This window comes from Triturus cristatus, chromosome 8, assembly GCF_964204655.1.
Source record: "Triturus cristatus chromosome 8, aTriCri1.1, whole genome shotgun sequence".
Classification (NCBI taxonomy): domain Eukaryota; kingdom Metazoa; phylum Chordata; class Amphibia; order Caudata; family Salamandridae; genus Triturus; species Triturus cristatus.
Window position 1 is genome coordinate 1,304,120,125 of NC_140591.1, and position 27,444 is coordinate 1,304,147,568.

A 27,444-nucleotide genomic window follows, 5' to 3' on the forward strand; every position below is an offset into this window, starting at 1 on the left:
CTATATGCAAATCAGTCTTGACCCAGTGCCTCATCAGAACCGTTCAGCCCGAACTGCCAAGTCAGGTCAGGTCTCTGGATGAGGCACATTTTGTTTGGGACATTATCCTTGCAGCATTAAGGACTCATTGCATGGAGCTGGAGTCCCTGGATGCTGTGACAGGCTGCACCTGTGTTTGCATGCAACCAGTGTTTCTTCCTGCACTATTAAGTAGCCTGATTAATTTGTTTTTCAGTGCCTGTTTATCTGGGTGTCCTTTTGATAGCAAAGGGCATAACCTCTGCTCACGTCTGCAGACTACTGCTCTGAATTTCTGGGTGGATTTTTTTTCCTGGGCTCTGAATACTCCTGGGTTTATAAGGGATCAATGGTCCACAGCATGCTGCTGGTGATACACAGCCATGCCAGACTCACACCAAAAAGCCTCATCTTCTTTGACCCCAAGGTAGTCCAGAAATATGTAGGAAGCTGCTTCCAGGGTCCAGTAGTGATTTATTGAAAGGTGACCAAATAAATCAAAACACTAGGTTGTTTCAACCATCCTGATTGATCGATCTTCGAGCAACTCGGATTACTCTTTCTCTAAGTGTTTTGATTGGCTGCTGGATACCTAATCAGAATGGCTTTCACCCAACAACCTTAAATGTGTAAATGGCATGGGTTTTAAAAATATTTATTTGTGTATCAGCCTGGAAATTAGTTTCTGGCAATGTTACTCTACAAAAGTGGAAGTCTAATTCAATAGTGAAAAACGCTCCTTAGCACTAAGGTTGCAAATTTGATATACAGAAAGGTTGTTCACTTCTTTTTCGTGAAAGGGGAGTTAGATCAGTTCAAGCACCTCAGGAGTATTTTGCAGTGTTTGTAGTTAGCCTTTCACTGAACCTAGAGCTTTGACCTCTAAAGTTTTACCATTCAAATCTAAAAAGATCCCTCCCGGAAAGGTAATTGTGCACCTGAAAAGGAAAGGAGAAAGGGCATAGTAGGCTTCTGAAATCAAAAGAGAAACATGAAGACCTGCACCCCTCCTTCACTTTCCAAGGACCAATTCAAAAGCAAGAAAACTTTGGTGTAGGCTCCTCCTAGAGTCATTGATTCCTTGCTCTCCGGCGTACAGTAAGTGGAAAGGGCAGATGGAGAGAGTTTCTGTCAGAAGGATTGCAATTTTCTATTAGGTTTTGAAATTAAAACTGTTGACCAGAGCATACTGCTAATCCATAGACAACCCTCACCCAATTGTGTGCAATCCGTAAAGACTCTCACAGTGCTGGTCCTTCCTGCAACCTCCACCTGACCTCACTCCATCACAAATCATCCACACAGGGTGCACAGTTCAGTCTTTCATGCCCCATTCACTTCCACAGTTGTTTATGACAGATTAATATCTTGTGATTTACTGAACTTTTTGTTGTTTCTTTGGCGTTTTAATCCCTTTTGCCATATTCAAGAAGATGATGTTACTGAGGCAGCAAAACTCCCCTCTCCATTAGTAATGCGATTCAAGTGCATTTACTTGAGAAAAATCAAGCCCCATGCATAATTACTGACAAATTAATTGGCCACCACAACTACGGTTGTATTTTTCCATTATTGAAATGCATCCTAAATTCTTTCAGAGGGCTAAAACCTTTGTCTAAGTAATGAGGTTTATTTTGTGAACATGTTCTTGTCTCCTGAGTAAGAGTAGTTAGCAAAAGGGTGATTGGGTAGACTATAGTTTGTTTTGTGATGTTCGTTCCGGAGCAGATTCCTCCATTAAGGTTTCTTATGCATCTTCTGAAAATAATTTCCTAATTGTGAAAGCTGCCAATAATCCATCTCTAGGTAGAGTTGCATCATCCAAAATACAGAAAGCAGCATCTTGTGGTCAGTGTACAGCTACTACTACTGTCCCTGAAAACAATGTTCATGTTTCAATGTTCATTTTTCAAATACAGCTCCTTCTAAGTTACTTCCTCCTCCACTTCTTATATTGTGAATGGTAGCAACTTGTATATCTTTTTGAGGTGAGATGCAAACCAATGTCTAAGCAACAAGGTTTGTAATGTGGTTTCAGTAATTGGTATTTATAATGTGGTTATGCAGTTCTCACAGCATCTTCAGTGCCCGAGACGAATGGGTAAAACCAATTTCATATAAGGTGGCAATATAAGGACTATTTAGTTAAACAGATATTTTATTTGTCTCATTTGTCGGGGTCTGGTTTCTTCACATAACCAAGACATGAACTGTTTGTTTTTTGAATTTCAATGGTCTGACTCTTCAAATATCTCAGTTAGGAGAAAGTTATATCAGTCTGGTTCCCTAACAAAGGAGATGCAGCATGCTCACCAGGGTGTTGCGATCCTTGAAGCAGAAAGGGAATAAAGCTCTGAAGAGGGTACCATGCCTAATCATTTTTATTTGTCCATTCAAAGCTAGAGGAAAGGTAGGCCTTGTTGTTGTGCATGGGGACTTGACCTTATGGATTCGTCTAAGAGTGCATGTGTAGATATTTCCAGGTAATTGTGAGTCCTCAGGTGAAGGGTAAGGCTTGCAAATCTGCATGTTTGGATGAGCTTGTATTTGTTTATTAGAAACTGGTAAGATCCCAGGCAGATTAAATAACCAATACAGGACATTGTGATTGTTGTAGACAGACGTCGGTAAGGATGCTAGAATTCTTTCCAGATTAGGGTTTTATTTAAGGGGCTTGGCAATCAGCTGATCTACATCTGCAGGATATTTGTTCAATCAATCAATCAAGGAATTGTTAAGCGCGCTAATCACCCATGAGGGTCTCAAGGCGCTGGGGGGGAGGGGGGGGGGGTTTAACTGTCTAGCCGAAGAGCCAGGTCTTGAGGGTCTTCCTGAAGGTGTTCAGGGAGGGGGCTCGTCTGATGTCTGCCGGTAGGTCGTTCCAGGTCTTGTTGTCTTGTTGTCAAATGCAGTTCAAAGGATTCTAAAACATTCTTGCAGAGGTGTGCCTAAGAGGCCAGACAAAAAGGAATTAGGTTTTGAGGGACGTAAAATTGTAGGCTCTCCTTCCAGTTCTGAATGGATTGGAAATAATCCAATAGTTCAGTATAGGCAAAGAGATTGTCATCACCTTAATGCCTAAAAAGCCTAAGTCACACGACAAACTGTATGATCTACATCCATTTGGCCCTATAGTTGGAGGAACGTTTTCCTTTATTCCGTAGGCTTCTAGCCACAAGCAAGGGTTAAAACGCAGTGAGTCTGACAATAGCTCTTTCTGTACTCTACAGGAATGGTATTCGCTATCAGAGACAGATTCCTAATTTAACATTTTGCTTTTTCAAATCTGTCTGTCTGCAGTGAAAAATCCTTAAAAGCTATTATCACTCTTGAAGATTCTAGTTGCCCTCCAAGGAAAACTGGAATGCAGATTAAAATGTTAATTCTATAGTCTTGGATTTGGGATCAGATAGAAAAATAATTCAGCCACTATTTTAATATTTAATAAAAGCCCAACTAGTGTTGAAGTAGAAATTGTAGTAGAAAATAAGTATTTAAATAAAGTAACATTTTGAAAGTTACTTTTTCTCTTCCTGAAGCTCCTTGGGGCAAATTTGCATTGGCTCTACAGTGGGTGCCCAGTCAGTGCTTGACCTGAATGAGGTGTGAAAATTGCTCTTAGAGCAAGGACAATGATCTGGTGATAGGAAATTTGGAGGATCTCTAGAGCGTAGAGGTTGGATTTCTAGCCTTCTGATGCAAGGACTTAGTTCAATATGTCAGCATTGAATTAGAAATCCAGGTGAACACAAACCTACTGAGCAATCCTGCACAGGAGGTTTTTTCAGGTTACTATCAGTCCCTCTAAATTTGTGCACGAACACAGTGGCAATTCAAACAATCTATAATGTATGCATAACACACTGAAAATTAGCACTAAGTAATGGGGACATGTAGTTTAAAGTGTGTTTTTATATCCTCAGTCTAGTTAAAAAAAATATGTGCTATAAACACACAGAATGCAAAAACAAATGGTTAAGCATGTTATGGCCAGTGAAAACAAGATAAACATTTCTAACGTTAGCGAGCTTCTTACATCCTAACAGCCTAAACCTATATCTAAGTGCGATGTTAAATCATAGCTAAAGCCTACCTTGTGTGTTTCTTATAATGGATCGTGCAGCATACCTTTAAATAGCTAGCTGTAGCTCTTCCTTTATCAGAGCTCTGTCACAGTGGGAGGATAATATGTGCTGTAAGTGAAGGATGACTCCTGCATGACTTCTAGACTTAACTCTGTGACTGAAAGAGGGGGCTCAGCAATCTGGTGTGACCTCTGGCGATAGTTCTGGCATTAAGACCGCTCATACTCGATGGCCAGATCCTGGGGTTTTGATGCTATTTGACCACTGATTTTATTTCATATTTACAAAATTAAACCAGTTTTGGGGACACTAAGCACACTGTCAAACTGAACGAATAGGGCACATAATGCGTCGGCTTGATCCACATGCTGACATTAAGCATCCATCTTTGTAAACAATAAGCTTACACTGCAAGGTACTATGTTGTAATGGTTGCAGCCATTAACATAAACAAAAAACATGTTGGCCTACAGAGCTGCCGGCCATGGTGATATCTGCATTTGTGTGTGTGCTCTCAGAACTTCACACCTTTTATGAAAAGATTAAGAAAACGGCTAACCAGCATGGAAGAAAAATAGACTGGCAGAATTAGAACTGTCAGTGTTCGTTGCACTGGGTATGGGGGAGTGCTTTCTTCTCCTTGCAGGAAGGCTAAGTAGGGTGGATCCAGGAAATTCTTTAATTTACTAAGGGCCTGCCCTTTCACAAATAAATGTAAGGAGGCCTGGATAAAGCAAGTCTTTGTTCTCCCAGCCATGCTGGTACTAACTCAGTGCGAGGGGAACTACCCTCCGAACCAGTTCAAAGTGACCACAGAAAAGGGGCTGCTCATTTCCCTGGCCACACCTGCGGGTGGGCACAAAGGCTCTGCACAAGGGAGGACGAGTTTCCACATTTTGGATTTTGGGAGTAAAGTACTCTTTGGGATTGTTTACTGTAGTGCAAGCATGAACTGCTGCAAAAATGGGTAGGGTAGCCTATGCTAGCGTTTGCCCAGTTGATGATGGAGGGACCAAGCGTCACCCCAACCACTAGCTGGTGCCATCCTGACTGTAACTCCCCTAGGCATCTTCCTCAGAACATGTTCTGGACCTGTGGATAAACAGAAGGACTGCTCCTGCTGCTTGAGACCTGTGAGGAGACTTAAAGGGGTGTACCTGCTCCCACTTGTAAATAGGGCGAAGACGTGTACACCAAGTTTCATATGGACGGCCTCCTGACTATAGGGACACAACTAGCTGCAAGAGGCCTTTTTTCTTGAAGAGATTATTCACCATTTATGACTGAAAGAAGACTCAACCCTACATTTATGGCATTCATGAACAAGAATTGTCAGTTTGATTAAGGGCACGAAGGCATGGGTTATGCGTTCACTTTTCTGCTTCAATCAAGCAGAGACCATCCTACAAAAGTAATGCACTGCAATTATATCACAAACCAAGAACTACAATGGCCATGGTTATTTGATCATTAAACTACAATTTCCATCAACATGGTTAACCACGAATGGCAGACAAAGGTATAATCCGGAACAATAGGTTTGCCTCGTTTCATTTCAAAGACTCCATGGAAGTTAAATACCTTCAAAATGTTTTTGACCTGTAACTGTCATCAGCAGAGGGAAATTAGTAATCTATCTTGGAACAGTCTGTCTGTAATTAATGGGCAGAAAATGAATAAATTACTGTATAAATGCATACCATTTATTAATAAACTCTAGTAGGAACATCTTATAGACTATAATATCAGGGTGGGATAATCCTCACTTCCTGGTGCTTAATAGAATTAGAAATTATTGTTCGCTAAAGCTGCAAAACTTTCCATCCTAAAACAGAACTAGAAGCTTTGGATTATGCAAGTTTGCAGTGCTTCGGTTGCCATGGAAAACGGAAGACTTACTGGCTTATACTAGAATTGCTTTAATGCCGAGAACCAACCAGTCAGCCATGCACATAATGCCTTGCAAGCCTGCTCCTACTGAGTATGATTTAGTAGCCATTGCCCCTCTCACTGAATGGGCCCAAAAAGAGTGGAATTAATATGTGCTTCTGATATAATGCATTTTACTCACCTTGCTTACTTGGGCCACAAAACAAGCAAACAAACTGGCATAGAGATGAGTAACTGGCCGAAGGGGGTGAGTGAAGATCTCTTGTGCTGTTATCATACTTACAAAGACAGTCTACAGCACACAATTTGGAATCTGTGTGGAAACTTGTGCATGAAGTTTTTCTTGATGCAGTTTTATTTCATTGGGAACAAACTAACCAACCTATTCTGGTGTGAAGAAGATCCAAGGCTTCAACATCCGATTTTCTCTGGTAGCCTGCTCGACAGAGGAGTATGGTTAGTTTTGCTGATAATTCTTTACGTGGCAAATAATAAATCAATCTAAGGACTGTGAAGATGTCCCAAAGAACAACATTCTTGGATTTAGAAGGAGAGGTAAAACTGATTCCTCAGGCATTTGGATACTAGAGGGATGATCACCAATTGGATTGTCCGCTACAGGAATGTAACCTGCCAAATGGCTGATAGGTAAGGGTTAACTGTTTGATAAGACAGACCCTCGGCTGCAGAACTTGCTAGGAATTTACCCATGAAAGTCACATCTGATCCAGATCCCATTCCATGCACCAGCATTCCCATCTGCTCAAAGCTGAAGGTAGCAATTCTGAGTAGAATCTGGCCAGGCTTTGTAGATGAAAAAAGAGCATTTCTCAAAGTCACATTGAGTTTGACATTGATTCATGAAAGATTCCACGCTACCAGGTGGAGCTGGTTGTGATGAACCGGGAGATGAGGTTGACTTGTTAGTTATAAGAATTTTATTCAGTATGGATGGAAGAAGGAGAGGCGTTTGGCAAGAGAGCTCTAGCAGGATCGGAAACCACGTCTCTCCATAACAGGGTTTTCAAGATTACTTCAGCAGATCAACTCCATATCTGGCATGTGACTTTGGGAATTAGAGCAAATTGAGGGAAGGCATATTTCAATCCCTTCCATTCCTGAAGGAAGTCATCCAGCTGCAAAACAAAGGTATATGAAAAGTCTAGAGGCAAAAAGATCCATTGTGCTGGGTACCCATTACTATCAGTTTATTGAATAATGCAGGATAATGTTTCCATTCCCTAAAATTGTGGAGAAATCAAGAATTCCAGTCTGTGATTTGGTTTTATCTGCTGGGAAGGTGAAGCAATAGCACTGAAATTTTGTTTGGGAGCTCTGCATAACAAACTCCTCCACTATGTGGGCCAGAATGTGGGATCTCATTCAGTTTCCTCCCACCCCAAAATGGTTTATACACTGAACTGAAGAGACACTGTCCACCTTGAGCAATATACAATAGTGTGATTTCTGTGGAGTCGGATTGGATTGTGAATTATTCCGGCCCAAAGCTCTATGCAGTTCATATGAAGCCATAGTTTATCTTGGGGCCACCTGCACCCTGTGGAGACCTTGCCACATCTTGCCCCCAAACCTAGGCAACTCAATTTCTGACTAAACTGCAATTTCTAGGGGGAGCCCGAAGATAGCGTGCCAATTCCAAGCTTCCATGCGGACTAACCACCTGCCTCATTTCTTGAGATAATGGAATTTACTCTGCATTCTAGAGACCCTTGCAAAGTATATTATCTTCAGACATTGCAGGATTTTGCACATTTTTCTTTCTCTTTGATCTTCAGTTTGGGAAGTGCAAGAATTGAACTTAAAAAGTGTATGACAAAACCCAGGAATTCTATTTGAAATGCTGAAGAGATTGTCATTTGAAGTTGATGTGATTGAACCAGACGCCTAGATTTTTTACAACATTTTTCGGCAGAGGGGACATACCAAGCTCCGGGGGCCACCAATTACTGCTCCAGAGATGGGAGTCTCTGCCTAGAAGGAGGATCTCAGATTTAGTAGAGTTCAGTTGAAGACCATTGTCCTTCATCCAGGCAGAGATGGCAATCAAGTCTTCCTGAAATTTTGCGGCATCTTGACTAGGGTCGTTGGTGAGGGAAAGCACCAACTGTGTGTCATCCGTGTTTGACATCAGGGAAATGATATGGGCTCTGGCTAGCAGAGCAAGCAGCCGGATGTACACATTGAACAGGTAGGGCTCAATGCTGAACCCTGGAGGATGCCACAGCGTAGGCAATGTGTGAGGGAGTTGAAAGGAGTAGCAATGACTTGAAAGGTCCTGTTAGTCAAAAAAGAAGTGAACCAGGCAAGGGCTTTATCAGTGATACCGATCTCCAGCATCCGAAAAAGCAGGATGTTATGGGGGACTATTTCAAAGGCGGCACTGAGATCTAGTAAAATCAGGGCCCAGGTTTTGCCCTTATCCAGGGAGGCTCTGAGTTCCTCAGTGACAGCCAGTAAGACTGGTTCAGTACCATGGCGGGGTCGAAAGACATTTTGGGAGGGGTCTAATATGGCATAGGATTCCAGGTACTGAGTCACGATGGTGTTCACATGGGATTCTGTGATTTTGGCTAAGAAAGGGAGCAAAGACATTGGGCTGTAATTATCTGGTCTAGAGGCATCTAGAAACTGTTTTTTTTAAAGGGGGATCACTTTCGCATATTTCCATGATTGTGGAGTAACTACCGTGGATAGGGATTGTTAGATTTGGGGGTCTCCAGTTGGCACAGGTAGGTACTTGTGACAAATGGGGACCCTTGCCTCTAGTCAGGGTAAGGGGGTACACTCCTAAAATAACCCCTGCTCACCCCCTTGGTAGCTTGGCACGAGCAGACAGGCTTATCTCAGAGGCAGTGTGTGAAGCATTTGTGACCACATACAGTAATCCAGTGACAACACTACAGATGGACATCACACAAGGTTTTATATCAAAATTAAGTATACTTTGTATAGATTTACCACAAGACCATAAACGATAAAAATATACAACAGTATTACTTTAAGATGATAGTTTTTAGCTTAGTTCAGTTCAGTTCTTAGGATGCGACACTTTGCGTCAATGTACCTTACGATGCGTTGCGCTTCCACGACAAGCAATGTCGCAGCGATGGAAATGCGGCAAAGTTCTGGTGCAAAGAAATAAAGACGTGAAGATCTTCCAGATGCGGCACGCTTCTCCGGGGATGCGAGAAGTTCTTGTTTCGATGCGTGGACTGCAGCGGCGACACCCTTGTTCAGAAGTGCGACGGCAACAGCTCCAACTGCGACACTCTTCTCTCATGATGCGTGAAGCTTCCGCATGATGCGACAACTACAGCGGCGACATTCTTGTTCAGAAATGCGACGGCAGCAGCTCCGATGGCGGCGCGCTTCTCAGAGCCGCTTTCTCCGATGCGGTGCAATGCGACAGTTCCAGCGGGGACACCCTTGTTCAGAAGTGCGACGGCAGCAACAGCGACGGCGACACTCTAATTCCTCGTTGCGAGACCCTTCTCTCGATGCGGTGCAGTGCGACAACTCCAGCGGCAACACCCTTGTTCAGAAGTGCGACGGCAGGCAGCAGCGACGGCGACCGCTTCCTCTTCGTTGCAAGACGCTTCTCTCGATGCGGTGCGACAACTCCAGCGGCAACACCCTTGTTCAGAAGTGCGACGGCAGCAGCAGCGATGGCGACACGTTTTGGCTTCGTTGAGTCACGCTTCCAGCTCCTTGCGACACGCTGTCCCTCAGAAGGCCCAAAACAGCAGCAGGCACTTCCAAAGGACTCTGGGGAGCTGGGGGTTGAAGTCTGTTGTCCCTGAGACTTCAGCAGGAGGCAAGCTCTGTTCCAAGCCCTTGGAGATCCTTACAAGTTGAAATAAGCACACAGTCTCTTCTCCTTCCTTTGGCAGTCAGGCAAACCACTGCAGGCCAATCCCCCAAGCAGCACTTCAGCTTAGGGATAGTCTCTCCTCAGTTTCTTCAGGTTCCGCTCCTCAGTAAAGGTTTCTTCTTTTTCCAAAAGTGATCTAAATTCTTGGGATCACTGTCCCACTACTTATACCCCAAAATCCTTTGTCAACTGAGGGGAGAGGGGTCTTTGCCCAGTCCAAACCAGTTCCTGAGCACTCTGTTTACCAGACTTCTCCTTTCCTTTCACAGTGTAGGGCAGAAACATCAGGAGGTGGAGCCAGCATTGTGGAAGGCAAGTACAGCCCTGGAGCACTTTGTTGACAGGATTCCTTCTCTTCATTCACTGTGCAGGGCAGAGGCACCAGCCGCTCCCCAGGAGGTGGAGCCAGCATTGTGGAAGGCAGGCACAGCCCTATTTAAGGTTCAGGTGTAACCCCTCCCTCCCATCTAGATGCAGATCTCTCTATTCACCACTGGGCTGACTCATCCTGTCTCTTGGAATTCCCCAGCCCTGTCACTCACAGAAACCAGACAAAGGAATACACAACCTAGCAGAGGCAGGCTTGAAAGGTTAGGCAAGAAAATACCTACTTTCTAAAAGTGGTATTTTCAAACACAGAATGTTAAAACCACCTTCACTGAAAGATGTATTTTATCACTCCCAGTTCAGGCATACTAAACTCGAATTTCTACCATGTTCTCTGAGTCAGTTAAGATTATAAACATGTAATAATCTAACAGCCCATTCTGGCCTATGGACAACAGGTAGCCTTGCAAAAATGAAAAAGGAAAATGGCTGTAATTCACTATTAGGACATGCCACACACATCAGGGCATGTCCTACCTTATACTTACAATGCACCCTGCCCTTGGGCCTACCATAGGGGTGTCTTATATGAAGAAAAGGGAAGCATTAGGGACTGGCAAGTGGGTGCACTTGCCCAGTCAGCATGACAGTACCAGACTGCACGCAGGCTCTGCAATGGGAGACCTTAGACACATTTTTCAAGGCTGCTTCTGTGGGTGGCACAACCAGTGCTGCAATCCCACCAGCAGCATTTAGATTTAAACGCCCTGGGCACACTCAGTGCACTGTACTAGGGTCTGACAAGTAAACCAAATCAGTCAATTGTGGAATCACCAATTCATACATCAATTTACAATAGTGAGAGCATATGCACTTTAGCACTGATCAGCCGTGGTAAAGTCCCCAGAGTCATAAAACAGCCAACAGGTCAGAAAAAATACAGGAGGAAGGCAAAAAGTGTATGGATGACCCTGCAAAAAGGGCCAAGTCCAACAGGGATAGATTAATAAGTAACAGGCAGCTGGGTAGAAGCAAGTCTAGGAACTTTATGAAGAGGTCTGGTTTTAAAGGGTCGTCTGGAGATCCCAATTTTATCTTGGTAAGCAGAGCCTGAAGGCCCTCTGTGGTAATCGAAGTAAGGGCTGGGAGGGAATAGTTCTCAGTGTCTATGGGGTGGCCTTCCAAGTGGTCCAGGTCTGTCCTCTTAGGGCAAAGACTGTTATAGATACCTTGACCTTAGTCATAAAGTAGGTAGCCAATATCTCGCATTAAGCATTAGACGTTATAGTGTTTTCAAGGGCCAGAGTAGATTTCACCATACCCTTTAACAGAGAAAAGTTTATTTTAGAGGGGTTGTTGCTAGTATTGATTTTATTGGCAAATTAGGCAGCGCGGGACTTCCGAACCAGTTTATGGAAGGCTTTGATGGTAGTTCTATGTTGGGCTTTAGTAGTGGAATCATATGAGCGTTCCAAAGCCATGCAGTTCTTCCTGGCTGCTATGAGTGATTCATTAAACCAAACATTGGCCTGTGCTTTCTTGGGATAAGTCCATTTGGCTGGAGTACATTTGTCCAGTGCCTGATTGACCCACCTCCTGAAGCAGTCCTTTTACAACTGTCGGTTAAGACAAGCTCCTTTATGATGGACTCTTCAAAACTTTCTTGCTGCTCTCGATTCGCCTAGTGCTTAAGAACACATACAGCGTTGGGCAATTCATGCCAGCAGGTGAACAAAGACAGAGGGCTATTAAAACGTAGGTTGGGGTTTGACAAGACACCGCGCTCCATCTGTACCAAATTGCTGTATTTGTCGGAGTAAAGATGCATGTTGACATGACGCTATATACCCCCCTCTTATGAATGGTATACAATCAGCTATCCATGCACACAAGTACTACTTGCTCAGTAGTGTACAAATCCTCCTGGAAACAGTGTGACCTTCACTAGCAGAGTGATTTGGTAAACTGAACTTTCCTTTTATACTGCAGTTCATTCGAGAAAACAGCTTGTTTCTGCAGATTGTGTCATACTCTTGTTTTTCTGAGATACTTAAAGAGCTAGTCTATATGTTTGTGAGAAAAACAATAATGTATCCCTCTCAAAAAAGTTTGCTTAGTGTTTTCACAGAACATTTCGGCTATTCTGTTGCTATGTCTTTTGTAAGCATTCCCACATTCATACATTTAACAGTTAACCATTGTTGAAGAATGTATTGCCCTTTGAGTGAACAGTAAATATGTAATTAAACGCAGTTTTATCCTTACAAGAGATGCTTTTTTAGAATTGGAAATTCATAAGAATGTGTACTTTTGTTTTAAAAGCAAATGTTTGCATGACATTTTAAAAATGTATGAAGTTCAGTAATGAGTGTGGTAGTTAATAGTGTATTGTATCTTCAGTCTGTCGGTACACAGAGTTAATTGTGAGAGCTACTATTGTACCATTCACTTAATTTAGACATTTATACTGCAGACATTGTAACATAAGACAGCTGTGGCGTTACAGTCTTGATACAGGATTATTATTCTCCACACTCTGCAGCTGAAACAAAAGAAGCATGACGGAAATAGCCAATGGCTCTGTTGTGCTCTTAATTAAAATGTGTAGTTGTCAGAGGAAGTTTTAATGAAGGCAACCTTTACTGCTTGATGCTCATTCAAAGCTGGCATAAAGATGAAAGTTTCTTTTGTTGTGTCAAATTAAATGCAGCAGTCACTACATGTGTGAGCTATTTCACATTCAAGGCAACATCTGAAGTGTAAGGGTGTTAGTAGAACAGTGCCTGTAATTCAAAAACATATTCTGCATTGTGTCAGCATAGGAAGCTGACTAAAACCCACTTTGCTTCTTTATGGATTCATTATTTTGTTTCTGCACTTGTTTTGTTAACATCATATGACTTTGTAATATTTTGTTATAGGTGTTTCAAATGAGAACTTGGACCTTTCTGAATGGCAGATTGGTACGGACATCCTCACTACTCTATAGAGTAACCTGTTATCGTAGTTGTACCATGTAGTAACCATAATGTTTATAATTTCCTAATAACGGAAAGGATCCTCTAAGCCACCAACTAAAAATAATCCAGCAGGCTAGGCTAAAATCTGTCTGCATTTCTAAAATGGTTGCATCGCCCCACTTTAAAATGCAGAGGGTTCCATTGTGGTTGCTAGGTGCATGCTTTGTTACATGAGTGTTCTGTCAAACAGCATTAGCCACTTATTTGGCCTCCTGCAGTTTTACAAGGTACTAGTTATGTCATCAGCATTTGGGGGGGTGGGGTGGTGAGGCATTCCAAAAGTGGTTCGTTGTAAGGAAGAGATTGTTAGGTCAACACAAGGGCCAAGCAAGTGTGGGTTATGTGGTTTGTGTCAGGAACCTGTTAATATATAGGATATCGAGTAGGCCTGGTTTGCCTTTGCAGGAAAGGTGGTTGTTTGGCCTATTCGTTGATCCAAATATTGGTGCAGTGTTTTCAATTCTCTGAAATATAGTTCGTAGCCTGAAGACAAAACTGCCAGAAGAGAAGAGCACACTCTGGGCAAAGCAGCAGCAGTGGCTGAACGGTTCATTGTGCCCCTGGATGCTTGATGGTCAATCTGACTCCATGGAGTTTGTGCCGCATTCTTTATAGTTCCCATTTCTATGCTGAGCGAAGTATTTCTAATTGCTGCTGAGAATGTATTCAATGTCTGAAGGATTTTCTTCTGACTGTTTGGAATTTCCCCTGATTTACAAAGTTTTTATTGGTGCTATAAAGTGTAGTTACACTTTGGAAACGTCAAGCTTTTCTTTTGCTGTGCTTTAACCCAGACATTGATGTGAAATATTTCCTTATAGAACACATTTTGTTCTATTCCATGATTGCATTTTCTGTATATGTGTTATAATCACTGAATGTGACCTCACAATTGCGGGCAACCTAATCTGCGGCACTTCATCATTGTTACTTTCCAGCCAGGGATGTATCTTTCAATACTTTGTAATACTCTAGAACCCATTTTGGGCCAATTAGTTAAATCTCCTTTCTTCTTTGCCTACACAGCCATCTCTCTTTTGCTACTAAAGATAACCCCCTTTCCCCTCTAGGTCTTCACCCTTGTCTACCTATTTAGCAGTAGCAGTTTTGGTGTTAACCTAATTGGAATTGGTGATCTATGCTGCAAGAGCCAACGTCACTATAAAATTCTGATAAGATCTTCTAGTTTGAAGGGTAAGAGTTAGACCTGCAGCATTGCTCTTTTGGGTACGGTGGTGGATCTTGCGACCATCCAACCCTTTACTGCTCACTGTGCCATGTCATGGGTTGCCTTTGAGGGCTGGTTCTCCTTGGGGTCTATACTTGTGGCCTCTTGGCCTATCCCTAATCAACAATAGTAGTGTCTTCTATTAACCCCTTCGCTGCAGCGCGAATTCCGCCGCGGCGCTGGGGGGGTTTGGGGTGAGCGCGGCGCCGCTATGCTCATGACGGAACCACTCCGTCATGAGTCACGGGCGAGCTGTGCTCATGACGGAGTGGTTCCGTCACGACTCCGCCCACTTGCGTTGATCGCCCGCACAGGCGGGGAAACAGTGCTGCGTGGGCGGAGCGGCCGCCAACGGCCGCAGCATGACGGAACCACTCCGTCATGAGCACACGGCGCCCATGGCTCATGACGGAGTGGTTCTGTCATGAGCATGCAAGTGGTTAATTTCTTTCTGATTTATATTTCTTTCTGAGACTTGTACACTTCTGTAAAAGCAACACGATTGGTACTCTTCCATACAAACTGTATTCTGTAGCACGTGAAGTAGTACTACAATAGTACTAGTTACATGTTACAAAATGATGCTATTCACACATTGCATTTTGTAGTATGTGAAGTAGCACCACAGCCCAGTAGGACTAGTCATACATTACAACATTTTATTTAACCTAAGGCCAGAGAGCACCACCTCTGCTAATTCAATATTTTATATGTGGAGGACTCCACCACATGTGCAGAAATCTCTGCACATGTAGGTATACATTTTAGTAATTAACATGGAAGGGGGAGGGGTGGGTTGCTGGAAAGTGGTAAAATCACGTAAATGGATGATTTTTAGCGGGGAATGCAAACGCTGAACCCCAACCTAAAAAGAGTAAGTCCATTGCGATTCATACACTTTACCTCTAAAGTAACTACTGCCAAAAAGATGCCGATATAGAAGTAAACGTCCTCCAACTCAGCCTTGAGAAAAACTATATTTCAGTTCAATTTTATTAGTCAGAACAAAAACGTGCAAAATAAATACGTCTATAGTGTTTCAGCGTGACACCGTCCACTGGACGTATAATACATACAATGGCCTCCCTCTATTTAAGTCCAGTGACCTTTGTGGCCCATTAACAAACAGATCAACAACATTACCATCAATCAAGAAACAGTCTTCCTCCAATGTTTCTCATACTGTATATTGGCTGCTCTCGATGAGTGAGGATAGCGTGAATTGCCTAGTTAAGGACGCATGCTGGCTATAATGAAAGTGCACAAGACATCTAAATAATCCATTAATAATGCTGACATTAACAGCAGTAGCACCCTTATATTTCAATTCCATTTCTCATCATGTTAAACACTGATATACACTTTGAGAGCTCCTCCACTCGTTGTATTAGGAGCCAGATTACAATTTAGGGCCCTACAACTCAGAACTTGTCAATGTCAGTATCTCATAATCTTCACACCACGGCCATTCATCCCTTGTATCACATATATTTCTGTTGACCATGGACTTAATAATGTTATCCCTCGGGCATTGTTGTTTCCTCTGCTGCATTGTGAAAACTGTCTGAATTGCATGTGTTACTCCGATGTAGTGGCCAATCACACACGATCCCACATCCATATTACTTCATGATGGCTATTTCATAATACACTGCCAGGAGCATGGCAGAGCACTAAAGCAATTACTTTATCCATTATGAAAGGGCCATGTGCGCGTGTGCAAAGATTCCATGATCATTTTGCATTTATTCCTGCTCGTCCAGTGTGCAAATATGCATAACCCTGGCTCATTCTTGCTCGCCCAATATGCACCTATGATCGCCTTCTGTGCTCTACATTTATTCCCATTAAACATGCTCTGAGTAAGGTCCGTAGAGTGATTTCAGGAGACAAATGTGCAAAATACCCATGACTCGCAATCATCCCCTAATGTATTGGGAAGAGTACTTCATCGATATCCGCCGTACAAATATACATCCATACATATTCTGAGACACATCCTAATGAGTTAAAGTGTATGCCAAGGCTTGCATAGTGCAAATTCATGCTCCATTAAGATGCAACCAAAAGAATATAGACATAGAATGTGCCCATATCAAAGGTCATATAGTGCACCTTCATACTTTACTGAACTGCAGATATGCCGTTTCTTAGAACAACATAATACCAGGTGTCATAATCCGTTCAAGCTTGAAATAATTAAGGTCTTAAAGGGATGTGGAGGAGAAACACTGTGCATTTGCTGGGTAGGACACAACCACAGATCAGTTTTTACCAAAAGGGAGATGGTCGGCTACTTCAAGGAGATATGCCTGCTCTTCTAGCCCTAGCTTCATCTCTTCACTCTCACTCCAGTCCCCAGCAATAGTTATCTTTCACACTTCAATGACTTGGTATGCTCTTCATGTAACTTCTGAGAAACTGGAGAAAAGTGACTGCACCTGACTGTTTGTCCTGTCATAACTAAACCTCCTGCAGCAGCATTTACAGCGGTTTTCTGTTAAAGGAGAATAACTCGTTTACATACAGGGCTGAACATGCCAGCCTTCCATTCTCCTGGTAGGTTGAAGGCTATGAAGCTGCTGTCAGAGCAGGATTGCCTGCTAGCACCGAGCCATGCCCCAGTCGCTCATCCAATCACAGCCTTGAGACTTGGATGTTTTGAACATTTGATCCGGTGCTGATTTTCCAGTCCATCATTACCTACATTTATTTTAATGTCTGGTTAGCAGGACACGCTCTCCAAGTAAACAAACTCATGTATTCATAACCCCTGCTGCGATATAAGGTCTAACTTCTCCAACAAAAGTAGGTGAGGAGCATCTATTTTCCAATTGAGTCTGGCTGTGTTACACATGTACAAAAAGCCTTGGTCCGAGCAGCAGCCACACCAGGGGTTGTTGCCTCCCTGCACAGCTTGGTTCTCCATTACATTATGTCCTGTCACATCCCCTGCCAAATGTTCACATACCATTGATGAATATCGCTTTGTTATTGCCCATGTTTGACCTGACAAGTAGTACGAACATGGCCAGACTGACCATTAAACTCCATCAGGTGATCCCTAGTCACCTGGGCTAGATTGAATGCTTTGGGGTAGCTCATCTTGGGGGTGAATGGAACTTCTGTGTGGGCTCTGGACCAATTCACTGGAGAACTTCACATTTGCATTTATTACAAACTCTAAACGTGACATGCACTAGCGAAGCCAATAGTTTAGGGTTTCAATAGGTGAATGTATTCTTTTGTGTAATGGCTGCATTGTAGTCACGTTGTGTAGTAAGTGTGAATGCACAAATGTGGTGACTCGCAACTGACTGACTGAGGCTTTGGATAGGAGTCTATCCCCAAAACCCAGTGGCCAAGAGGCATCAGTCCTTGACAGAAGTGCTGTCCCACTTGAGATGTTATCACTTCATCATTGGCTTGGCCCTCATATGACAAAGGATTCTTCAGGTTATATAAATCTCACAGGCTTCTACTCCTGTGCAGCAAGTACATCCGTGGCACCCACACACCACACAAGTCAAGTCCCCAGACAAGTCAATGAAGCAGCATAGGGTGGGTAGCAGTCCCAATTCCGAGTGAGTGGTGATGGAAGCAACTTAGTGGCTGAACTATGTGGTTTGCTGAACCACGTAGCACACGGAGGACTTGGTGAATGTGTAGTGAGGCTAGTGGGTGAGTTTTATTACAACATGTGATCATGGTGTTGCAAGTTGGGAATGCTATGAAGACTTATGGTGAGAGAATGGCGAAGGTAAAATAGTCCCTCATGCTTTGCAATACAAAAACTCCTTTGGCGGCAGAAGATTACATGCAAACAGCCAATAGTGTTAAGTGAGAGAATGAATACTCTTCTGGGTTGAGTCGAGTTGAAATTGACAAAGTCACAAGCCATTGGCTGGACAATACTAGTCAGTAAAAGTCAAAGGTAGAGCCAGGCTGACCCAAAGCCCACGCTAAGAATATTAGTAACACTAGGTCTGTTTGACAGCTGTGCTGTCAAAACCCAGATCTTAAAACGTGTTTCTAAAGCCGCATGTGCAGGACAGTCTGCTCTTCAGCTCCAGCCTCCCAGTCCCTGTAAACTAATGCTGCTCCATCACAGGTACCGCTGCACAGCTCGTGTTCACAGTGTGCAGAGCTGCCCGAGGGACCTGCAACCCATGCAGCTCAAGGGACTCCCATCCCGAGCTGTTGAGGCTCCTCGGACCTCCCCCAGTGTAAAGATTCAGATTTCCCATCTAAACTTACAATTTGTGTGCATTGTAGAGCGTCTCTCCAGTGATTTTGGCTCAAGAGTCCAAAGTTCTTACGACATTCATCAAAACTAAAAAGTGAAATGGCAATTACTAGATACCCGTGCTCCCTGAACTTGAATGCACAATTAAATAGTCTCTTCTTGTGGGTCGAAACATGCTGACCAGTTTTAGAGTGAACTGTTTAAATACGTGATGCCTCAAAAAAAGAAACAACTTGTTTAAATAGTATAATATATAGGAATCAAATACTGTATCTGTGCAGTCAGCTGTAAATCTGTACTGTAGCACAGGGGGATGGATTGATGCCTTTTATACTGAAGAAGTCGAGCGTTTGTGCCTTTAACATGGTGTCAAAAATGTCTAACCTGCTTGATAGATCACATCAAGCATTGTGATGAACTAGCTTGACATGTCACCAGTTTGTACTTTTCCATTTTTTTCATCTTAAGTACTGACACTTTTTTCTTCTTTCTGTAGCATACTTGTATTTATGAAAAGCTAAATGCCCCATTAGTCTGTCATTGCCAAGTGATGGATCGTTCAGCATCAGCTTCAGCTCCCCCCACACTCCATCCTACTCGTGTTGCTATCTGTGTGCCCACTCCCAGCTCTTAAACTCCTTGTTTCTGCAACTCTGTCTTGCTGCCTTTCATGCACCCTTCTGATAATGCATTTTATTTTAATGGGGGCGGGGGGGGGGGTGGATTAACTTAAAAATGACAATGCATTAATTGCCCAGAGACCTTATATTAACTCGGAACAAACATAAACTGCATTCTGGACCACGTCATGCTTGCAAACAATGTATGTTTCTGATAAGGGAAGGGAACTCGACATGAATGCCAATTCAATAAAATGCCAGAGACAGCAAAGGTAAAATCATACTCGTTTATCCCTGATGCCATTACTGGTTAACGCCCTCACATTTGCTAGGAAGGTCAAGCAGTGACTGCTTCAGAATTTCAACGGAGCTCTTGGAGCCTTGTTTTCTTTCGGTTCCTTCTATTGTCCTATTGAAACTTAAGGCCAAGGTTAGCAAAGAGCTAGTTTGAGGTAGCAGCTGCTGCACCTGACAATCCACAATATATGTCCATGAAACCCAGATTCCAGTTGTAGATGCCTTTTATTTCTTTAAAATATTGCACTCTAGACTAAGGTTTAATAGTCTCTCCTTTAGAAACAGCCATTTTAAAAGAAAGTGGCGGCTCATTTAAGCTGTACTGTCCAAGCAATGAGGTCAATATACAATTTAGGGCTGGATTACAAGTTTGGTGGTCATGGTACCACCATCGAAATGGCATCTATCACCGTTGGCCTTCCGACCACCCTATTACATTGCATGTGGTTACATAGATGAAAGACCACCGCGGTCCTGCTGCTGATGCCCGAAATCTCAACTGCAGCAGCGGCGGATAGGCCAATGCGTCTTTCAGAGGGTGGACCGCTAGTGTGACCACCGGCCCAAATACTATGTGCCTTCCTGTCGACTTGACTGTGGCTGTCCAACCACCACATGTGACCTTGCGGAAAGGGAGGGATATAAGGCTGGAACTCACATGTACTCTCACATACTGTGCTGCCATGTAGCTGATCATACACGTCCTGCCGCTGCTGTTGCTTTCTGACGACGTCCAAAACCCACACAGTCGTGGATGCAACTGACGGTAAGCTATACTCTTACCCGTTTCAATCAACTTCTCAGCAAATAGATGCCCCACCATGGACCTGGCAAGAGGTTTGGGGTTCCTAGGTCAAACATATTTATTGGGCTCCTGTTTGAAATTGTTCTTAATGTTTGATCCAATTACATTTCTATGATGCCCTCTTTGGCCAGGTCACTGACACTGCACAGGCACACTGTACAAACGTCTACATATGTTCACATCTCAAAATCAGGGATAGTGATGTGTGCATTAAATTGTGTCCCACAACTGCACCTCCTCATCAATATCATACCTATTGATCTCTGAGACACCCTCACGGTGCTCACATGCTAGGTCCTGTTGTGATATCAAAGATCCATCTGTATGGATGTGTCATGAAACTGAAACAATCCTTCGCTGCTAAATCTCTGTAATGGACTCTCATACATTACCCACATTAAAATGTAATGTCAGGTAAATGTGATTCCAAATAATCAGTGTGAGAAGCATTCACAGGTCACAATGTAAAGACACTCTGCAGAATAGGTATGGCGCTTCCAAGAGGACCCCTGAAAGGCTGGTGCCCTGGGCCACAGTCCACTTTGTAAATGCCTCAAAACCTTAATGTGCACAGGACCTGTGGATTGAAGTTTAATAGGGGCAACCAAAGCCTAACCAAGTGCCATACATATGTGGGAAATGTGTAAGGCCTTGCTCTCTGCAGGCTGATCATACTGATCCCACATGAACATCACATTTCCACCAGTTCAATACATAAAAGTATATCTTGTGATCATCCAATATGTGAGTTCAAGGTTGTGGGGCACTCTGGAGGGGTCTCTGGTATAGATAGCTCCCATGCAACAGTTTTGCGAGGCCTGATGTGGGCTGAGTGATATGTGGAACTGTACACGTAGCTAACATCATCCTCAACTGCTTCTTACAATACAGCTCATGCTGTAAAACCTATACATTTCTTTGCACATTTACAATGATCTGGTTAGCAAATATATCATAGGTACCATGAAATGAATACGTGCATAGATATGCGCATGCAACACAAATAGGATATAGGGCTTATCACACATCACAACAGTGATGTTAAGTACACAAAATACAGTGCTCCACAATCCATGACATGATTGTTCTAGGTAGGGACCACAAAATGTTACAACAGTTATCTGAATTCACTCTGGGTCTCAGAGGTACATTGTAGCCAGTGGGAATGGAGAGGATGTAGTTGAACAGAGTAAAATATGTATGTGAGATAGTTACTCTTTCCTCTGGTGAGCCATAGAGCTGGCTATACTGGGGAAGGACCACTTCAACTAGTTTGCCCAGCTCCTCTGGAGAGAAGGTATAGGCCCTCTCACCTACTTGGCCTGGCATTATTGCTCCCAGAGGTGGCAAATAGCAGCTAAAGTGGAGGAAGTGTTGATAGCAGCAGTGTCAGGATGCAAGAGTTATTTTTAAAACCACGGCGTACATGTACACCACGTACGTGGTACTCAGCATAGACTGACACAGCATTGGGCTGCAACTGTCAAAATCACCAACATTTGCCTATGGCTGTGTCCACTGTGGATGAAACCACCCACTGCGCAGTCAACTTCTACCGGCGTAGGCAGGTTCTGAATGTCCAATATGCGAGGTCAGGCATCTGTCATTTTAGCGGTTGGAAGTACAGTATTGGTGACTGTTAAGTGCGTCACCACCACTACAAATGTACAGTCACTAAGCTCACTAGCTTTTGTCTTGCACTGCAGGGGTGAATCATCCAGCTCCACTGTTTCCGTGGGAAAAAAATTACATAACGTTTTAGCCTGGTCAGCAGTTGTCTGTCTCAAAGGAGGGTGGAATTCAAGAATTCCTCCTAAAATTATACAAGAACAAATACAACAATGCAGACTGATTTTCTAACAAAGGTTTAGGAAAACCTATGTTTAAATGGTCCTTTTCATCTGCATCTATTAGTTTAAAAGACAATTTGAATTGTGGAGGAAAAAGTCTCCCACAGCACAATCAATTGATGGGTATCCTTGAGAAAGCATTAGTGGCGGAAGTAAAGCATCTATTTGCATTACACACAGCACACAAGAAATCAAACGAAAGTCTTCAATCACTGCTGTGCTTAGTAAAAAAAAAAATCCTGACTTATTGCTGACATATGCTATAAAAGCAATGCGTTTTGGATTTCCCATTTGTCAACATCAATGCATTTTGTAAAATGCAATTTCTAATTATGTAAATTCGCTCTTCTGTGAATTTTATGTAGTCATATTTAAGTATGTGAGTTGGTATTTCAGTGAAGTACATCTTCGACATGCAATGCAAAAAAAAAAAGGAAAAGACAGCTGGTTTTGTGCGGTGTATTTTTTCTGTTTGAGCAAGTTATGGATTTCGAATTATAATAGCTTGTTCTTTCATTCATGTGAGATATTAACTTGAATAGTTTTATGAGTAGTGTATCAATGAGTTTTGCAAATTAAGATTAAAAAACATTCCAACGCTGTTACTGGCCTCTGTGTTTCTATATTCATTAGACCTATGGTCCGTAGACCCCCCTGGGTATCTGAGAAGCTTACTCAGTAGGTCCGCAACTGCTCAGAAAATTAGATAATAATAACAGATTAATAAAGTGTGTGTGTGTGTATATGTATATGTATATGTGTATATATATATATATATATATATATATATATATATATATATCAAACCGCAAAGTTTGCCTGAAATGAGGGAGCCCACACAGGTGAGTAAATCTTGCCTTCAATTTATTGAGGAAAGAACAGCTTGGACATCTTGGTGCTTCCGCCGTGTAGCAGAGTCTTGCCTGACGCGTTTCGTGTCGTGGACACTTCCTCAGAGGCTCAAGGCTCCAACCGCGTTCCAAACTGGGCAAATTCATGGCACTACATAAGTACGATAGTCCCCGCCCATGTGGGCGTGGCCACCCGCGTGGCCTGTTGGTTAATGTAGTGCCCGTTTTCTTCAGTGAGTGATTCTCCCAGCAGAAATGATTCGCCAATATTAATCCCAAGTGGGTTGCTTCGGCACTGTCGTAGTGCAAGTTGTCGTCTCTCTTTTCCTTAATGGCATCACCTTGCCCCTTCAGCTAATCCGCCGATTTGCAGATCAGCAGGACCACACAACCGTGCGGCAGGGCTCAACCTCGCGGCCCAGGCAAAGCCGCAAACATCAAACCGCAAAGTTTGCCTGAAATGAGGGAGCCCACACAGGTGAGTAAATCTTGCCTTCAATTTATTGAGGAAAGAACAGCTTGGACATCTTGGTGCTTCCGCCGTGTAGCAGAGTCTTGCCTGACGCGTTTCGTGTCGTGGACACTTCCTCAGAGGCTCAAGGCTCCAACCGCGTTCCAAACTGGGCAAATTCATGGCACTACATAAGTACGATAGTCCCCGCCCATGTGGGCGTGGCCACCCGCGTGGCCTGTTGGTTAATGTAGTGCCCGTTTTCTTCAGTGAGTGATTCTCCCAGCAGAAATGATTCGCCAATATTAATCCCAAGTGGGTTGCTTCGGCACTGTCGTAGTGCAAGTTGTCGTCTCTCTTTTCTTTAATGGCATCACCTTGCCCCTTCAGCTAATCCGCCGATTTGCAGATCAGCAGGACCACACAACCGTGCGGCAGGGCTCAACCTCGCGGCCCAGGCAAAGCCGCAAACATCAAACCGCAAAGTTTGCCTGAAATGAGGGAGCCCACACAGGTGAGTAAATCTTGCCTTCAATTTATTGAGGAAAGAACAGCTTGGACATCTTGGTGCTTCCGCCGTGTAGCAGAGTCTTGCCTGACGCGTTTCGTGTCGTGGACACTTCCTCAGAGGCTCAAGGCTCCAACCGCGTTCCAAACTGGGCAAATTCATGGCACTACATAAGTACGATAGTCCCCGCCCATGTGGGCGTGGCCACCCGCGTGGCCTGTTGGTTAATGTAGTGCCCGTTTTCTTCAGTGAGTGATTCTCCCAGCAGAAATGATTCGCCAATATTAATCCCAAGTGGGTTGCTTCGGCACTGTCGTAGTGCAAGTTGTCGTCTCTCTTTTCCTTAATGGCATCACCTTGCCCCTTCAGCTAATCCGCCGATTTGCAGATCAGCAGGACCACACAACCGTGCGGCAGGGCTCAACCTCGCGGCCCAGGCAAAGCCGCAAACATCAAACCGCAAAGTTTGCCTGAAATGAGGGAGCCCACACAGGTGAGTAAATCTTGCCTTCAATTTATTGAGGAAAGAACAGCTTGGACATCTTGGTGCTTCCGCCGTGTAGCAGAGTCTTGCCTGACGCGTTTCGTGTCGTGGACACTTCCTCAGAGGCTCAAGGCTCCAACCGCGTTCCAAACTGGGCAAATTCATGGCACTACATAAGTACGATAGTCCCCGCCCATGTGGGCGTGGCCACCCGCGTGGCCTGTTGGTTAATGTAGTGCCCGTTTTCTTCAGTGAGTGATTCTCCCAGCAGAAATGATTCGCCAATATTAATCCCAAGTGGGTTGCTTCGGCACTCTCGTAGTGCAAGTTGTCGTCTCTCTTTTCCTTAATGGCATCACCTTGCCCCTTCAGCTAATCCGCCGATGCCAAGTAAATAATTGCCCTGCCAAATGAGATGTCTGAAACGCGTAAGGCTAGTGGTTTTACCGATGGATTGTTGTATGCGCTGCTGCCTTATGAAATGGAGTTGCCGATGGTGAGTGCGTCCTGAAGTGTGGACACTTGTGGAACTTTGTATAAAACACGGCAGTCCAGCCGTGGGGACTGCACCACGCACAAGAAGCGGCCTGGAGGCTCTGTGAAATTCAAGCCGATCGGACCATTGGCAGGGCAATTATTTACTTGGCAACGCACTACACACTCCATTGGGAGCCCATTTATGGCTGAATTGTGTTGATTATTTCGAGTGGCAGTACGAATTCTAACACGAATTGAGGCTTAATAACAAAGACTACTGCTCCCATAAGACATCTGTGGACAATGTGGCTGCACCTGGGGCCAATAAAGTTATTGATGGTATTTAAGCAGCCGTTTTTGTGCCTTCCATTTTACTGCCGCTCGCTGCCTGTGATCAAGGACAAATGAGATGTCTGAAACGCGTAAGGCTAGTGATTTTACCGATGGATTGTTGTATGCGCTGCTGCCTTATGAAATGGAGTTGCCGATGGCGAGTGCGTCCTGAAGTGTGGACACTTGTGGAACTTTATATATATATATATATATATATATATATATATATATATATATATATATATATATATACACACATACATACACATATATGAAAAAGTTAACATTGACAATGTTAAAACGTTCAGTAAATGTGAAGGAATTTGAAATTGGAGGTTAAAATTAAGATGGTATCCCCAGATAAATTTGTGGAATTGGTGCAAGTGCATCATAGAAAACATAGTATAGACGATGCGTGGTAAACTACATTTTGAAAAGCTGCAACCTTCCAAATAAAATTTAGATTTTTTTTTTCAAATTGTTTGTGATTAAATAAAATATTTCAGCATTTGATTGCTTGTTTCTGTAATTTTGTTTATTTTTTGACGGGGTATCTGACTTTCAGTAATGACTCACTGTGGGTCCATGAATTAAAATCATGATTCAGTGGGGGTCCCTGGGTTCCAGTAAAGATTATGTGGTGGTCCACAGAGTTCAATAGGTTAAGAACCACTGCATGAGAGAGATCTGTTTTCAACTAGTCATACCTTTTCCAGTCACTAATTATTATCAACGTAATCAGATTGAAGAGGGAGCCAGTGCTGCAAACTATGCAGTGCTCTTCCATCTGCACACTCGCTGCTCATTGCATGCTTTGTTCACTTTTGTTCCCTTAGGAAGCAAGTGCCATCTGCCTGGTTGTACAGCTCTTTACTGTGCTCGAAGATAGTTGCCTGACAGACAATGGACTAGAGTAATCCTCCATCCGGGTAGAGTATTGCAGAAGAGGAAAACAGTTTTTCCTCATCATGACTACTGATCACCCCAAATGAGTGCCTAGTGTAAATGAGTCTTTGGGCATATGGGGACTTGTGCCCCCCCCCCCCGCCCCATACCCACAGGTGTACAAGACTCTCTTGTGACCTCGTTCATGTGTGTCAATGGAATCTCCTGGGATTCAGCGCCTTGCTCATGCAGAGTTGATATGATACCATCTGTCTTTACGCCTACTAGTGCGGAAAGGCTTATGCAACAATCACTAGTATATTGCTAATTGTAATTATTGCCCTTTTTGGTGCTGTTTGTTGAAGGTAAGGGTACATATTTGTATTTAACTTTGATAGCTATGACATTTTGACTATTTTGAAGCTAAAATAAATGTTTTGAAGAATTGTGGTTCTGACATACTATACAGTTACTGTACGTATATGACAATTGGTTAGTTCCTTAACAGATAAATTCCAAGTATCTTATTGTGCTGGATACTGATGCAGAACAATATGGAGGACATAAAAGACTGGACCACAACACGGAATTCTTTACGCAGCCGCTTCCGTACAATAATCGTCCCAATTCACTGTTGGTATGTACAGTTTTCTTTACAGCAATCCAAATAACAAATTGCTAAACTTTTATCTTATTTCACTTATTGACTCCAAGTTAACAAGAGGGAAATGTAACTAGATTTTTCTCAAATAATGGAATATTTTGACGGTCTGAAATGAAGTAAGGAACGTCTGTTTTTTTATTCACCTCCAATTTCATTGTGTTTACCTCATGAATACATTTCATAAACAATACATATCCTCAAGAGCATGCACGTATGAACATATCTTAATAGTTGGTTATGGATGCATTGCCTTGCTTCTGTCTATGCTTTTTTTTAACACATTTCTTGTCGCTAGTTACTGTCAGTGCTCAGCCTCTTGCAGAGTTGGCACATGTTATCTGGAGCCAGCCTCCCTTTACACATATATTATACTTGTTCGATGATTTGAAAGAAAACATCAAGAAAAAGACAATTGTGGTCGAAATCTTTAGACCCTGATTAAATTAAGTGTGCATGACATGTCAGTGGGTGCATGTTTCCTTTTGAGCTGTAAGAATGGCATTATATATAAAT

General features: G+C 43.2%; 1 protein-coding gene across 1 annotated transcript in view; it reads left to right on the top strand.

Moving 5' to 3' along the window:
* Positions 1-27,444, top strand: part of GBE1 (1,4-alpha-glucan branching enzyme 1) — a 753,232-nt gene that overhangs the window by 677,405 nt on the left and 48,383 nt on the right. Inside the window, exon 15 of the mRNA XM_085623022.1 lies at positions 26,785-26,904. Coding sequence (XP_085479148.1) covers positions 26,785-26,904 — 120 coding nt within the window. The remainder of the gene's footprint in view (positions 1-26,784; positions 26,905-27,444) is intronic.